The 17,372-nt window shown below is 44.3% G+C and overlaps 1 protein-coding gene across 2 annotated transcripts in view; it reads right to left on the reverse strand.

The window, feature by feature from the left end:
* RBM6 (RNA binding motif protein 6) overlaps positions 1-17,372 on the reverse strand; it is a 57,285-nt gene that overhangs the window by 30,324 nt on the left and 9,589 nt on the right. For both annotated transcript variants that reach the window (XM_065075274.1, XM_065075275.1), the window contains exons 4-6: positions 16,995-17,084; positions 16,004-16,073; positions 4,793-4,866 (exon numbers count right to left, since the gene is read on the reverse strand). In XM_065075274.1, the coding sequence (XP_064931346.1) occupies positions 4,793-4,866; positions 16,004-16,073; positions 16,995-17,084 (234 nt within the window). The remainder of the gene's footprint in view (positions 1-4,792; positions 4,867-16,003; positions 16,074-16,994; positions 17,085-17,372) is intronic.

The following is a 17,372-nucleotide window of genomic DNA, read 5'->3' on the forward strand; positions in this document are numbered from 1 at the left end:
CCACACAGTCGAAAGCAAGACATGTTTAATAAGGAAAAAAAAGATGTGCGCTCATGATACAACCTGAGCAAAATCCACACACCTAATATACAACAAGAAAAGCAGAAGATGTCAGCTGATAATCCAAGAAGGACATATCCAAAGCAAGGCCATTCCCAGCACTCTCAGCCTAATATGCAAACAGATTTCAGCATATTTGTGGACACACTCAATTGTTACCACCACCCTCAACAGCAGGTTAAAGCTAAAGAGATGGAGTGACCTTGTCAAATAAGTAAATGATGGATACCAGAGAGCCTGTGAAAATACATTTGAGGTGGGTGTCATCTTCTGTTACAGGGGGAATTTTGCAGATTCTAGGAAAAAATGCCCGAGTCCACAACTCGTCATATGCTACCAAATGGAAAACAATTATTTTTGATGTTTCGACACACATTTTCTCTTGGAAATTGCAACACACTCCTTGCACCACAGGTTTCAATAAATACCCCAAGGCTACAGGTCACAGATGCATTCTCAAGATAACCACAAGCTCCTGCTGTATTTCACTGAGAAGCCACATGGAGCTGTGACTGGTTACTGCCAATGTTTTCAGGACAGAAAGTCCTAGGCTTTGCCTGCTTGTCAAAGCATCTTGTGGATTTTAACACCAACAGCTAGAGTGAAAAGCCTGCAGAGCCTGATCTGTATGAGCAGCTATGCTCACACTAACTGCAGAAGAGCACAACCGTGAATGGATACGAGTGCTCAGAGCAGAAGAAATGTGCAGCTGACGCTTCCAGTTGCGCAGAGGTGGGATGTGCTCAAGTGAGCACCCACAAAATCCAGTGAGAACCCCTCTTACCCTCTCCAGCAGGAACAAGGAAGGGACGGAGGTACTGCCATGTTCAGTGAGCTGAACCGGGACCACACGGTGCTGCGGGGAAACGGCTCCCCAGCACATGCCGCCTCTGTGCAGGAAGGCACAGGAGCAAACCTTGGAACAACGACTTTTGTGCACACCTGGAGACCTCCTCAATAATTCCCGGACTATGTATTTTTAAAAGTTCATGCTGAAGCTCTGCTATTTTTCTCCTCTTACTTAAGAAGCAGGAAGAGAGGACTACAAAGATGTTAGATACTACCAACGAAAGCTAGGAAATATTCATGCTGCCAGTGTTACTAAGTTTGAGACCTGAGTGGATTTGGAGACACTACTACATAATCAGTCAAGACTAACTATTTGCTCCTAAGCTGAAAAAACCCATTCTGCTTCCATATGTATAACAACCAGCTCTCTCTCATTGAAAACAGTAAAATATCCAGGGAGGAGAGATTTCTCCATTTCTCCTCCTTCACCTGCCTTTATGATACATGAGAGTACATGAAAGGTATTTAGTTTACTGCCTGATTTTCTCACACTCAATAACAAACTTATTACATATGTTTGTTCTACAGATGGAGGAGGAGCACAAGAGAGAATTCAGGTACTTGAGGGGATCCCAACGCTTATGGAAAACAAGAGCCACAAGATGTATTCTCAAAGCTGTCTCCCAAGAAGCCAGTCTGGTGCCCCAAAAAGGAACACTACTACACCAGGGGCTACACCAATCCTTAACACCAAGAAAATGCAGCGAGGTAAATACCACACTATGTTACAACCTTTCAAAATGAGAATAAAGGAGAGAAAGATTGTTGAGGAGAAAACCTTGCAAACAGAAACCCCATTTTCCATTCAAAATACCCGTGCCTCTCCAAAGGAAAAGAAGCTCATCATAGACAGAAAAGAGGTCTCCTCTCATACAACTCAAACAACAAAAGACCAACAGGAGCATTGCAACCATGAGGTTGCACCTGGTTTCTGTAAAACTACTCCAGAGCCCACCTGCATGACCAAGGCAAAGAGCCTCCCAGGCAGGGGTGCTGGCAGCAGGTGCTGCACCCACCCAAACCTGACCCCCAGCACCTCTGCGCGAGCAATAACAGCGACCCATCATGTCTCACGTGCGGTAAATGGGGCCTGCGAGCTGCCATGAATTGCCCATGCAACAATCAACAAGGTAAAGCAATGAATACGGGGGGTATTTTCATTACTTTAGCTGCAGCAATTAATACAAGTGGAATGAAAATCCCCTACAGAAGTAGGGCAGCATAGAAGATGGATGTTTCTTTATCACGGTAGAAAGTCCCCTCAAATCACAGCAGTCACATACACATTAGACTTATTGAATGGAGAGAGTTGGACCTGGTAAATCTGTAGTTAGCAAATTTGGGAATGATCTTAAGTGGGTGATGGTCTGTGCTGAGTGAAATAAAAGGATTTCACAATATAGGAATTATACCATTTATGGATGTAGCAAAATGTTCTTTAGGCAGGGGCAGTTAAAAAGAGGCATTAAAAAGCATAAAAAAACGCTGTCTCTGCAAAAGCTATTTATTCCCAGCCTACAGATGACTGAGAAAGAGAGAGGTTGACTAGCGAGGGGCTAGGATGTCACCGTGGGCTGGCACTGGTTTGCTATTTATGCTCTCACAAGTGACAGAGTTTGACAGGGATAGCTGGTAATCTTCTGAAAATAACTGAACTACCAAAGAATCTATGTCTCAGCTAACACAGGTTTTCACTTTTGCAGCTTGTAAAAACGCAGATTAGTTCTCAGTCTGAGGAAATGATCTTACAAGTCTACCCTGGAAGATATTAAAATATGGTATGTATTGTCTAAGGAGAACCAAATTGCATAACTCCCTTTCTGTATAGCTCTATTTGGCTTTTACCAAGAACCTGAAAGTCAGCTCCTTCCCTTGCAGCAGGTCAGATATGAATCTTACTACTTCTTTTCAATTTAAATAATTAGAAGGCTTTTTTTTACCCATGTTCAAATTAGAGAAGTCAACCTACGTGGGGCAATTCAGATGTTACAACTCTCCTGACCAAGTTTACACAGCTTGGGTCACCTCAAAAAAGTCTGTTTCTTGCTTCACAAAGTAGAGTAGTGAAGACATAGTGAAGATTGGCACGTGCAGGCTCTGGAGGTAATCCCTCCAACCACTCCATCTTCCAGGTTTCCTCCGTATGAAGGAACAGCCACGTACAGCAGGAAGAAAAGCTCAAGACCTCACACCCTTTCTGTTTCTAATGAGTCCCAGGTAGAGCATACAGCTGGACCATGACCCCAGCGCTTCATTCTGGCAACATCTTCCCTGAGTGTTGGAAGGGAAACACAGTAAAATATTATCCAGCCTGAAGTCCTGCTACAGCTGTTGCTGGAGAGGGTCAATGTAAGCGGCAATGTAAGGGCTTTACTGGGTACCCGGTTCAGTTTAAGGACTGGTGCTTACAGGCTCTTTGCTATTGCAATGGGCCAAATCTGATCAAATCAAACACTTGTCTGAAGTACATAAGGATGCTCCAAACAGAAGAAGGGGCAGAATAGGCATCAACAACAGAAGAAAGAGGTATTTGGTAATTGCTCTGCATAGGAAGACATTGTTTCATGTGAGCAGAACTGGGGAGGGAATATGGAGAAGCATTTGGTTAACAGGCATGTCATACATAATTACAGATTCCCCAGTGACAACAAAATAAATTGGGAATTGTAACAACACCAAATGGAAAATAGAAGTTGTCACTGATGGTAAAAGTAATAATTAATCCTGGAGCCTTCTCTCCCTGTGCTCACTGCCACCACCCCGGTGGGAATGTGCCAGGCTCTTTCCCAGCAACGGAATTATTTCTGCAAAACATTTTTGTAAGTCGCAATACCTCTGTAACTGAAAATAGAGGCAAATGTGAATGCTTAGTGGGACTTCTGAAACCCCAGCTGTGAAGGCTCATTAACTGTAAGTACATTTTTGCAGATGCGCAGCTCTAAATCTGACTCATGACTCTCTTCCCGTGACAGCAAGACCTGGGATTCAGGTAAAAAGCCTTTAGATAATTTATATGGTTTCTTACTCAGGCAAATTAGGAGGAAGAAGGCAGCAGAGAGGAGACTTAAGGGATGTAGTGAAGGAAGGCAGATCAGTTGTTCAGGGATTCTTCTTGAGTGCTCCACCACCTGCAGTTCCAGGGCACAGGGAGGGTGGTGCAAGACAGGAATCTGTGTTTTACCAAGAAACTTTATGCATCTTGCTCTTGTATGGTGGACAACAGCTCTAGCCTCAAACACCAGGGCAGAAAAAAGGCTCCCCTTGGGTATTCATTCACTGGGATTTAAGCCATTTTTCACTTTTAAGGGCTGGAAATGTTCAGATTTACCAGGCGCAACTGCATGTAGGATAGTCCTCAAGTTTGCAGCTCCAGCTTGCCAAACGACAGGATAGATATAAGGGAGATAACAATTAAGAATCTCTCTGGCACACAAGGCATACGGAAAAGCAGAGTGTGCAGGTCAGAGCTGAGTCAGAGCTGCAAACGAGAGGCCTCATCTACAGTCCCATGTGTATGTGTGTGCGCACACACACTCAGGGAGGCGTTTAACACAAGCAGAGATCTTTCCGATTGGGTTTCAGTGTGAGAACAAAAGTATCAGGGCCACAACCTGCATTAGGGGTCTGCCAGCCCCCAGCCTCTGACGGCACCAGTGTGCTGACACACGCTGGGGAGCAGGGCAGACTCTGGTGTCTAGCGTCTTTCTCACACTAGCATTTCTAAGCCTTTTACAAGTTTCTGGAAACAACATTTAAACCGCAACGTTGTGTATAATATAAGAATCTTCCTTTGAACGGTTCAAAAAAACCTCATTGGCTTTCCACCACCCCACCAAAAAAAAAATTAAATCTTCTAGCAGCATTGACCGAAGTTTAAAGCAACCTGGTTGGCTTCCATGCATCCGATGGCCTCTTCCAAGAGTGAAAACTCCACGCAGACATAGCCATAGTCGTAACCTGGGGACAGCATTTAAATACAGACGGGAGTCATGTTAGTGCCTTGTCATAAAGAAAGCCACATTAAATATTCCATTTCCCTTTCCCTCCAATGACCAACCACCACCCCTCTACTCCAGAATGAAAAGGAGAGAAATCAGGGACTAGCTGGATGATGATTAATTGTGCAGTTTATCATGAATGTTAATGGTACAGTGTTCCCACTTCCCCTTACACAACCCAGTGACAGGCACACCCTTCCTCAGGGCAAGAAATAATTGCTTTGAGGGTTTTTTTTAAAGGTATAGTGATTTTCCATTGCTAGTTTCACATTTTGTGCTACCTTGGAGGCAGCGTTCTCCAAAGCAAGTGTTGATAAGTCATTCCAAAGTACCTTGCTGCAAATGTATTTTAGATGAAGAGCCAGCATTTTAATTGAGCAATATTCCAGAAAGAACCAACGCAATTTCTTTGTCTGTGCTATTTTTCCTTCAACACCTGGTTACTTTTGAAGTCCAAGTCCTTTGTATTATGAAAAAACACAGTGGTACAGGAACAAGAACTGCAGCTTTCTTATTTTGGTATAGATGTTATTGTACACACAAGAAAAGGGTGTGGGAGCTCGAGTTTAGATGTAAGAAACTAGAGAGCCTTTACACTTCTCGCTCCTCAGAAAGTTGTCATCTCAGCCAGGGGCAGGAGGGACCCACTGATTCAACTGTGTCCAGTTACCTGCATTGAAATGTTACATCCCACAGTAAGGCGCAGGGTGAACACTACAGAAGATAAGCCCATCCTAAGAGTCACCCTTGATGTAGAAAGTAGCTCCAAGAAAGTCATAACCTCACCCTTCACACGCCAAGGCCACCTGACTCTAAAACAGCGCTTTCCAGAAGAACACGTGCTGACACGCTTCCACACGGACGCTCGGCAGTAGGAAACGCTTGGTTCCCTCCTGCGGCTCTTTCGGCTGGTTAGGAGCGAGAGGAAAGGCAGTCTGGGTGTGGATGGTACGATGTGAGACACCTAGCTGTCCTGGTGAAGAGCTTGTCTCCTCTGCTAAAGATGCACATCTTAGCACCGGTGACTTCAAACCAAGGATCTATCTGGTTCCTATTGCCTCAGTGACTGCACACACACTTCTTTCAGGCCAGGCTATCCAGTCTGTGGAAAACAGCCCCCATTTTCCCCTGAAACTATGCCAAAGAACATCTGCTGCACTCTCTTGATTTTTCCTTCTCTGTTTCTTTACCATCTTTTGTACTTCACCACTTCAGAGACAAGGCCAAACAAAACTGTTTCATCAACAAACCCTACTTTTTTTTAATTCTGACAGCTCTTTGCACACTGTTCTAACACAATCCTGACTTTAAACATCTGACATTATAATGAGTCTCCAATTTGAACCTAGCTCGTCCTCCATCTCCCACAAGAATTTATTCCCCTTTCCCATATTATTTCAGTCAATATAACTACACTAGAAGGAAATGTATCAATCTGGGCGCTTTTCCGCTCGCTGACGGACGCAGGCCAGCAGCACGCCATCTGCAGTGGAATGCAGCTAAAGCCACTTGATATCCTCCCATGAAGCGGGCACCTGGAACCAGAGGTACGGTTTCAGCTGGCAGAATCAACAGAACCAAATTCACCCAGCTGTTCCCAGAGCATCCATTCTCAGCAGCTCCAGCCACGCTAAATCACATTTGCAAACGAAGCAGCCCTCCTCTCCGCAGAAGCGAGCTGCTCTCCGAGAGCAGTGCTGCCCCGTGCTGGGAGGCTGGTTTGCATTCCAGGCAGACACCTCTGCTGCTTCCAGGCACAGCGTGCAGGCTCATACCATCTATTTTCAAGTCTTACTCAAATCCAGAACTCTGTAGAGTTGCTTCTCTCCTTCCTGTTTAGAAAAAGGCTGCATGAATGATATTTGTCAGCCTGTACGGCTCCCGATTTCCCTTCACAGAGAGGATTTTTGAAAGCTGCTGTAAGCAGCAAGCCAGGATCAGAGTGCTATCTTACTTCCACGTGCATATGAAGTAGGGGTCTCCTGACAGACAGAAAGCAAGACTGCAGAAGTTTTCACTCTATTTGCTCTACAACAAGAGGCAGTTTACATCCTGCTCCTGGTGAAGTGAATGAGTGGTTTATAAATGGATTTAAGCCAGCACGAAACAGTCGAGAGCGCAACGTTGAATGTTATACACAAAAACAAAAACTGAGACATTCGGAGGAATGTACACTACAGGATCCTTCCAAGCATTACATGGAGACAGCTAAGGAGAAGACCAGCACATTTCTCCTTGTGCACTTTCTTACCTTTGCTCTCCCCCACCAAACTCAACCTCCCAAATAAGCAAAGCTGCAATAACGTATGGCAAGAACCACAAACAGAAACTGCAGCCCCATATCCTCTCGAAAAGCAGCTTCGGGCCAGACGTTCAGCTCTTGTGGTCGGGTCACAGAGGGACACAGCGTTCTGTGGTTCCCTGCGAGCCGTCTTTGCACAGCCGGCACCGCAGTGGTGCAAGAGAGCGGCCAGGAGCTGCTGCTGAACATCTGCAGGGGCCTGACACGTCCCCAGACCCAGCCCTTTGCATGGCTCTGACATGCACACTCAGTACGTAAGAACTACAGAGTTACATCAGCCTGGGATGGTACAGCACTCCTGTTCCATCCCCTTGCCCCACCAGAGCATCCTTCCATTTTAGACCATAATGGAAAGGCCACTGAAATGGAGGCCAGTGGAACAACAGCACTGCTACAGAGCACCTTCCAAATGCAACGTGCGCTGATTTTTTTTTTCATTATCAGCAACAGTCACAATACCCAGACTGCAATGCCTGAAACACAACCAAGTGACAAGGCTGGTTCTTAGGTGGAGCAGCTAGAGAGGCTCTGCTACCAACCTCCTCTGTAGGGGTGGTTCAGCTCTTTGTGCAGCAGCTGCTGAGCTTGCCTATTTTTATTTCTGAAGCCTTCACGCAGTTTGCCTGTCAGAACATCGCAATTCAGCTGCCAGTACCAGAAGCGGGGCAGAGGATTTTGACGGGGACAGGAGGCCAGGCACCTCATGGCAGGAACTGCTTCAACAGGCATCCCAAGGGAAGGTGTCCTCCCCTGTGAATGACGGGTCTCAGACACCCACTGGCATGATTCAGGTCAGAATACTAAAACCAAAGTGATCAAACCAGAAAGCAAAACCACCACTGAAGACTACAGCACGTTTTTTTTTTTTTTACTCAAGGCAGCCTGAATTCATACGCAAAGTTTCATCTGAAGATATAAGTATCTTCTTTATTTCATCCTTCACTTACTGGCTAATACAATTCTACAGTGTCAGGATCCACAAAAAAAGTAGAATGGAGTAAGAAGTGCTTTATGTTTTGGCAGAAGTATGTTGGATCAACACAGACTCTGTTACAAAGGACGCAAATCAGTATTTTCCCCACACAACCCCTGAGCATGCTGCAGCACAGTTACACTGTCCAAAGGAACTTTCCAACAGCAACAGTCCTCCAATACTTTAACTAACGCAGGTTTTGACCCTAGCATAGCCATAAAGCACACATGTCCTCATCTCCCCCGCCATGTTTGAGGTCAACTGTGTAAAAGGTGTAAAAGGACTTTCGTACCTTATTTAACAACATCTCGGCTGTGCAAGTCTACAGTACCACAGGCTGTATACGGCAGGTAAAGGGAGAACACAAGGAGAGCGTGCACATAAAATCTAGAGGACTTTTGCTTTTCCTCAAGTGCTCCTATGTACACACAATCCTTTATGGATTTCCCAAAGCAGGCTCAGTTGTTTTCTGCACTGAAAATGGGCATGATCGCTTAATACTTAGGAGTAAGAACATATTTATAGCACCAGGAAGCTGCTCTGCAAACATTTGAATAAGCAATACTTTGCCCCTGAAGCAGATGTGTTTTAGTGAACTGAAATCTAACAACAAATAGCAGGTCCCTGTGAGCATACCATGATTTGGCTAAACATCCTGAAAGCCTGACTTAAAATTACTGTTCTTTGGCTTCAGATAAAAAGATCAAAGACTTGGGATTCAAAATAAGACTTGTTTCTATACTCACACAGTTTCTACTGAACAACTGACACATAGTAATGTGTTACTTCATGATAATTCGTTATGTCAAAAATCTAAATAAAGAAAACCATAATGTTGTTCTGTTAGGAGCTGTAAGCAGTGTGAAGACATAAAAAAAAATCTCTCCGGAATTTTAGGAGGCCAAAAGAAAAGATCTCATAAATACAGCAGCCTTGCCTATGCCAAACCAAAGATACTTTTGGAAAGAAGGCATGATGGCAACACGACAAAGGCATCCAGTTTGAGAGGTGATCCAGCTCCTTAGCTCTAGGAACACAGTAAGTGACGTTACCCCACCCCTACAAGCTTAAGGCATTAGGTAACCTGAAGTCCACAGTGAACTGTCAGCTACCTTGTCAAAAACAACTGCTACAAACCCCCTGTCTGCTGAGGTGCAGCACAAAGATGTTCTCTCTCTTCTGGCCTGGAAGGTAAGAAGATGACTTCCTATTAAAGTAACTTCAAATAACAGGTTGCCAAAAGACACTCTGTTAACCAGCCGTGAGCATGGTGGAAGCCCCTCCATCCGCCAGGGCAGAAGCTTCAGCCTGAGGGCAGAAGACGATGATGGAATCTCAGTTAGCAGAGGGCTTCTCTGCCATCCAAACAACACTTCCCTTGTGTTTTTTTCTGTAGGATGAGACAGAACTACCACAAAAGAAAAGCATTTGCAGCACTGGGCACTTTTAGGACTTGGAGAGACAGTACGTTAAAGCAAAGCCATGGCCGGGCTGCTGAAGCAAGGACATTCTTGCTGCTTGTCCTCTCCAGAGCCAGCATGGCACAGCAGAGCACAGCCAAGGAAACCCTCTACAGAGCTTCATCCAGGTTAGAGAAGTTCTGTTGCTTCAAAGGCAACTACAGTATAAAGCATGGAGCAAACGTAAAGGACTTCCACATTCCTGGAAGGAACCTGCAATCTCACACGCCAACCTCTGCACAGCTCAGGTAGTGGAGACAGAATTTCGCAAAGTGTTCTCAGAGAATCTGCTGTTCCTTGGTTGATAGGAAGACCTACCTCATCTGTGGGAGGTTTTGGTAATATGCCCATGAGCCCTGTGTACAAGATTCTCAGTTTCCTCCAAGGAAAGATGCAGATGTAGTTCATCCATACTAAAGAGTAAACACCTCATTATCACAAGAAAATACTAAAAGACACAGGGCTTTCTCTGTATCTCTGTATCTGTGCTTACACAGCGAGTCCTGCAATTGCGGTGAGAACAGGCAATACTGCGCTGCCTTCTGCGGCGAGCAGAGAAAATAAAGCTGTCCACACAGCCTGAGAACACGAGGGCAGCCTCGCAGCACAGTGGGGAACAGCAGCAATCTATCGATGCTCATACAAGCTCCGAAGCCAAAGCCGGAGCTTAATACCAGCTGGTGGATTCTGAGCATCCATAAATTTGTCAGATCCCTTTACTGCACAGATAAATTGGTCTTCAGAGCTACTGGAGCTGAAGAGCTGTACCAGAAAAGCTTGCTGGTGAATACTAAACAGGATGATCTGCAGCGAGCCCTATCCCAAATTTCTTTCAAAGGCTGAGCATTTACAAGCCACACATGGCTGTGGGGAAAAGGCTCACCACTTCACACTGTCCCTCTGTACAAAACACACACACACATTCACTCATGACTTCTCTTGAAGGGCACTGGAACCAAAAGATATGAAACACAGCTATATTCTGAAAGGTAGAGAGCTACAGTCCATCCTCCTCCCTACATCCAGGAGGACAAAATGCAGAAAGGACCTGCCTGAGGTGCCCTCAAAGGTGGAGACAGGCAGCCCCATAAACTGCAGGAACTACAGCAGTCAGAGCCCTAGATGGCTCTGAACCATCCTTGGCTCAGAAAGATGTTGGTTTGTACAACAGCACAGTGGACAGGAGGGAAAAACCCAAAACACTAAGACCACACACACTGTAGCTTTATTACAGACAAAGTATTACACAATATTTATACAGAAACCTGGAATCCAATGAAGGCTGGGGCCTCACAGAACCCCATGAGAGGACTGGGAGCTGCAGACCTGGAAAGGTGTTGCAGGCAGAACCTGGTCTCCAGCATACGTGATCTGTCTGACTGACTCAGAAAAGCAACCAATGCAATAATGTCAGCACACTGTGAAAAGCCTTCAAGTTTTGTGCTGGAGATGCAAAAAGGATGAGCACATCTGTAAAAATGGTTACAAAGAGAACGCTTCTGTGTGTCAAAAAGGCTGTGAGCACATTTTATGGATGTGTTTGTTGCTTTTTCTGTTGAACAGGCCTTATAAACCTGATCCAAGGCTGATCACTATCACAAAAACCGACTTAAAGCAGATTTGTACTTCTTACTTCCTAAGCCACCACATAACAGGTGAGGAAAGATGGGCAAGAAAGCCTTTTGCTTCCAAGAGATAATGCACTACTGCCCTGACACCAAGCAAGGTGAGCCAAAAGCCTGTGGCCCACGCAGCTGGGAAAACTGGCAAGGACTGATATCGATGACCATGCACTAATTCCAACTAAGTGCTTTTTTTAGTCCTTGCCAGGCTATTCTGGCTACAAACAAGAATCAAATGCTTCATGTGGACCAGCGCTGAAGGTATTTCCCCAGATTCTGAAAGCCTAGCCCTCCAGATGGAGGAACTCTGCTGATGAGCAGGTCATCTGGTCGTGCCTCAGGAGGAAGTTCCGTGTGTGCTACAGCATCTTGTGAGCTCAGGGACAATCGCTTTAGCTCTCAGCAAGTGCCCAAGATCCATATGCCCTTGTTCATGGCTGATGCAGTTGAGCGGGCCACACAACCTTCACTGTGCAAAGCCCTAAACACAGCAAGAGGAGGTTATTTGTCCTCTGGTTCATTAGCACCAGCCTTGACGATGAACCACACTGTTCTCTGCATCATTAGCGCAACAGGCAAGATGCACCAACTACAGCGAGGGAGCCAAGACTCAGTTCCATGTGGGGTAGACAAATGCGGAGCTGTGCTTGCTACCACAGGAACTTTAAGGGAAAGGAGATCTCGCTGCTTTGGGATGCCCTCCAGGCACAGAAAATGGAGAATTTGACCCCGATATGGCAAGGCGTACTTCAGCACTGCATCTCCTCAAAAGGGTCAGAAGAGGGTTAGCAAACCCAAATCTCCCAATTTTTGAAGTGCTGCACTAATTTAGAGGGTACATAAAGGGGCTGGGGTACACTTCGCTGCTCCCTCTGACTGCAATCCAGCTCACCTGGTCCCTCCAGGTCCATCTCACAAAGCTCCTCACTGCACATCCTGCTCTCCATCTCTTTTAGCGTGTCCATCCTCCACTAGCTCAGTAAGAACTTCTCTCGGTTCCCCAGAGTGAGCCAGAAAAGCTTCATGGGTTGCCAGCAATTTCTCGGGCTCACTTTCCCTGAACAGCCCCTCCTCACTGCTGGTATTAATGCTAACACAAATCCTTGTTGGAAAACGCATATTCTGAGCTTGTCCCACTGCAGTCTGCATCCAGGAGAACAATCTGAACAGAAGGCTCACAGTACGCTTTGTGTTTGCACTTAGTAATAAGGCATCACTGCAGCATCTTTTAAGGGTGAACGACTCATCACAAGCAGCCCTTTAAGATAAAGATAGTTCCATAGGCCCCCTTCTCCAGGGCACACATGTGTGTTCAGAAAAGAGTTCTGCGCACATCAGACACTCAAGATGGTCTGTCAGACTTTGCTTATGTTGGACATTAGTCAGGAAAACAGAAATAAAGCTTGATGATAATCAGGCAGGAGATAAGTTTAAAATACGACCAAAATAAAAACTAGGACAAGGTGCGTTCATGTTGGATTCCTCGAAGGTCAAAAGGTATTGGTTTCAAGCCGCTGGCAGTCAGCACCGACGCAAGCGCACAGAGAGTGGCAGGAGATGACAGTCACGCTGCCAGGAGCAGCCCAGTGCCGTCACATGCTGCACTGGCAGCTCCACGGAGGAAGGCCCACACAAAAGCCTTGACCCCAGTGAGATAAGGACCCTCAGATGTGACAGAGGGGCCTCACAAGCCATGACTGAGAGCCCCCTTCTCAGAGAGCAACTGACAAGCCATCAGTGCCAGGATCTACCGAAGCTGCAGCGCATCCACCGTGTGAAGAGGCACTGGGAGATGTCACAGACTAAAGCAGCTTTAAGAAGATTCCACTATCACCTCAGGCTTTATTCTTTGTAATGATTAATTGAACAGACATCACCAAACATACTTGAAAAGGTAAGCTGAAAGAGAAGGCAACAATCTAACACAGTTATTTCTGCCAAGGCTTACACGTTACCTTGGAAGAAGCCCGCTTTCCCCCCACAAACAGATTTGATACTTTCAGTCTAAACATCAATTCAAAAATCTAACCAGTGAAAATGACACATTAATGTTGCATAATGTTATAAAGTCTGATTTTGATATTTTATGATTGTAAATATCTGCCTTTCTGATTTAAATAGAACTACTATGCCATTTCAGTCTGGGCTTGAGAGAAAATAATCTAAAGAATAAACAGTTTGAATGCATACCAAAATCACAGCAGGTATATTAAGAACAGTGTTCCATGCTCAGCACAACCTTCAGTGACAATACACTTCCCTTTGCACATACACAGTACATAAAAAGAAAGAGCTTTATAAAGAAGTCGAGCTGCTTTTTTCCAAGAAATGTCAACCATATGTTTTCCCCAAAAGAGAAGAGTCTTGTGAAAGATTATGCAGTGGAATAATCAGGTTGAAGCTGCTGAGACAAGCTTTATGATAAGCGTTATCTTTTTGTGAAACTGATCTGAACCTCACTTATTTTGAGTTAATTGTGTGTTATTTGTTATGGCTGTTATTGTTCTCCAACAGCTGCAGGCATTCTTCTCTCCAACACACTCAACATGAATACTCATGATTAATGTTATTTTTACCATTTCTGAACAGCACTCAACAATACACAAACCACTCAGACAGGCTTAGCACGCACTCTTTGAGCCAAGGGTAGCATGCACCCTTCTGAGCCAGGCTTAGCACATCCTCCTCTAAGCCCAGTTGCCATTGTGGCACTGAACGGACATAGCAATGCAGCCCCTGGGCCCAGGCGTATCCCAGAGACATTGGTAATCCAGCAAGTTTGCCTTTAATTCTTATGAATATTTACACACACACCCCACCCTAAAAGCATTATTTAGCCCATGACTGACCTCTTGTTTCAAACAGACTTAGCTTTTCAGAAGTTAATATGAATTCAATTTCATACACTTCTCTACAGGATGACCTAATGTGAAAAGCTGAATTAAATTTATTAAAGCTTCTAGTTACCCAATTTCAAGAAGTTGTTTTCACAATTCAGGAAGCTTTTATTGTCCTAGACGTATCCATCTTGCGTAACAAGGATCAGAAAGCTGCTTAAATTAGCAGCTGCATTTGCGGCCTCAGGACATAATGCAAAACAAAGTCTTTGGAATATCCACGTAACCCAGATTGATGCTAGTCTGCTTAATTACTGATGTTGACTGGACAGGGTTAAACAACTGCTTTAAACAGCTCACAAAATATGAGCTAATTTTTATTTAATTCTTTCCCTCTCCACAACTGCCAGAAAAACTTTTTAAACAAACAAAAAAAACAACAAAAAGAACTTTGCAGCTGAGGAGACAGACTGAAAGAAAACACAGCTTTTAGAGAGATGGCAGAAAACTGCAACCCTCCTAATAACACGTGACTGCCAACAGAACCTAGAGCTTCTGGGCATAACTTCAGACACCGTGTCTCATCCTGAGTAGCCTTTGAAACAGGGAATGGGAAGGAGACAACAACAGTTCTCTAATGATGGCAGTGAGTCCTACTACATACACAAGAAAAGGCTTACGAAGAGATTCCCAGTTCAAGTTGATTTATTACTGAAAAGTTATGTGTTTCAGAAAAAAAACCCTCACAAATCACATCAGCACAAGCAAAAAAAGAGTGTGTTGCAATTACTCGGTTGCAGTCAGTGTCAGGTGGCTGATGACAGCCATGCTGTACTATGCTTAGAAAAGAGGAAAGGAAGCAAGAAAGATGGACTGTGCCCTTTAAACCCTGCTCATTGGGCCAGACCAGACTTCATGACAGGAGGGTGTTCTTTAGTTCAAAAGTTCACAAGAAGGTTGTGAAATCTCCTTTGACAGCTTCCAGAAACAAGAATATACTTGAGAAATATGCAACTGCCCCAGTTTCTCTCCCACTAAACACGTAGGACGCCTTTACATAATGTACTGACACCAGGAATCCCAACTGCTTCACGTGCAACCCATATTGGTAATAAGAAAAAGCACTGATGGAGGTAGAAGCCTTTGCTTTCCTAGGTTTTAAAAAAATAAATAAACATACCAGTTTCCAGGTATTTCCTACTAGTATTATCTAAACCACTCCCCAGGACTCACCCTGCATTTGCTACCATCGCACATCTTTGTTCCAGTACAACTTCCTCACAGAGCAGCCTCGTAAAATATTTTTCTTCAGAATCCTATACATACTGACCAGAAGTACAGCAAAACTTCATTCTCTGAATGAGGAAGAGCATCCAGACCCAGTATGTGGATATCTGTTCGTCAAACTTACTTTTTTTAACCTGTCTTCATATCTAAGAAGGGTAACAGGTTCATGTTACTGAAGGAGAAATGTTAGGATGCATCAGGTTTCCTGAGGACACTATTTGTGCAGGACACATTCCACAGTAAGACTATCTCAGAAAGAGGATGTAGAACAATACAAAAAGATTCAATAATAATTTTAAAAACCTACTTGGAATTAACCTGCTGTCCCATGTCAGTATTTGCTTTACTCTTGATGGCTATTAGAACAGCCTTCTTGGTTTTGCTGCTGCTCTTCCATCTATCTAGAGGCCCTAGGACTCATGTTTTACCTCTGAAGTAGCAGCAGCCATCAGTTTCGAAGACAAGAGGACAAACTACAAAACAGTAGGCATTTTCATTAGAAAATACCTGCAATTATGGCATCAAAGACTTTAACCAAACTGCCTAAGTGAGTGTCAGTGTGAAAAATACCCTTTTATAAGCTTGAAACCAGAAGCACTGGAAAAGCCTTCTCACCTGAACTGTAATCTTTCAGCCGCAAGTCCTTCACAGGTGTCCCATCGGGCCCTCGGAAAGCGTTGAGAATCTACAGGAAAATCAAGATCCACTTCAGTCTCCAAAACAAAACCTCAGAAAGTGAAGCACCTGCTCAGGTACCTTTCTCTTTCCCCAAAACTTCTTTTCTTTCTAGGTTAACACTGTTACAAACTGAGAGGTTTTCTCCATCAAGTTCCCGCCATACCTGAGAACTGCTAATTGAGCTTGGGCAGTATTTTTGAGTTTTCTTTAAATAAGTGAACACCAGACAGTTACTGTCTTTAAGCAAATCAAGGGGCATGGGCTGCATGTTCTAAGTCTTATCATCCTCCGACGGAAGAGGTTTCTGCCAGGAGTTCTGTAGATTCAAGCCTCGGCAGCTCTGATCATCGCAGCTAACCCTCGAGAAAACTGTTGCATGTAGGCGTTCTCATGTCTGCAACTGACGCTAAAAAAAATCCTAATTCAATGTGGAGACTTTTTGAAAGGGAGCTTCTTTCACCTACCAGCCTAGATTTTTTTTACTAAAATCAGCAGTAGCAGTAGACATGTTCTCCATCTTTCTAAGATCTCATTTAAGCAATTTCAAATAACTAGGAATGAACAAGTACACTCAGACGCTACACATCTGAGTCCAAAACATAATAACAAAGTAACAATATTTGGTATATATAAAGCGATGCTGGAAATAAGGCATGTTAAAAGGATTCTGGAGTGCGGGCTTTTAGCCACCAACACCAACACCCTAGACGTGACTGCAGAAAAACTTGTCACTTCCAGACTCCCCAAAACCCAGAATCATCAGATAAAAAATAACATTGCAATGACTTCTAAATCTGGATTTTCCCTGGGGAACATGACAGACCATCTGAAGTACATTAACAAGGCTTAAAAATGGTACATTTAGAAACACTTGATAGAAGTTTTGAAAATCTTGCAATGAATTTTGGATGTAAAACATCTGACTTACATCATCCTTTGTGGCCGTTTCAGGCACTCCTCCGAGTCGAATGAGCTTGCTTGGCTTCACATATTTGGGACAGGTCCGGTAATCTTGGTCCTTGAGTTCACACAATCAAGATGGTTTTTACAAATGAGAGATGCTAGTTCACATATGCTAATGGTAACAAAGTAAAGCAGGGTATCACTCAAAGGCAAAGGCCCATAAGCAGACTGGCTCAGATCTTTAACCCCAGCACTGCTTAAGACTCAGAGAGCTCTGGATAACCAGCATTAGTAGTTTCAGATGCTCATTGAGCTGTACAATGAGATCTAGATCCAGGAAAATGACCCCTCTCTGCTTTCCAGCAGTGGGAGATTCAAATTCATTAGTAGTTATCAACTAAGT

The sequence above is a fragment of the Columba livia genome, chromosome 10, assembly GCF_036013475.1.
Source record: "Columba livia isolate bColLiv1 breed racing homer chromosome 10, bColLiv1.pat.W.v2, whole genome shotgun sequence".
NCBI lineage: Eukaryota > Metazoa > Chordata > Aves > Columbiformes > Columbidae > Columba > Columba livia.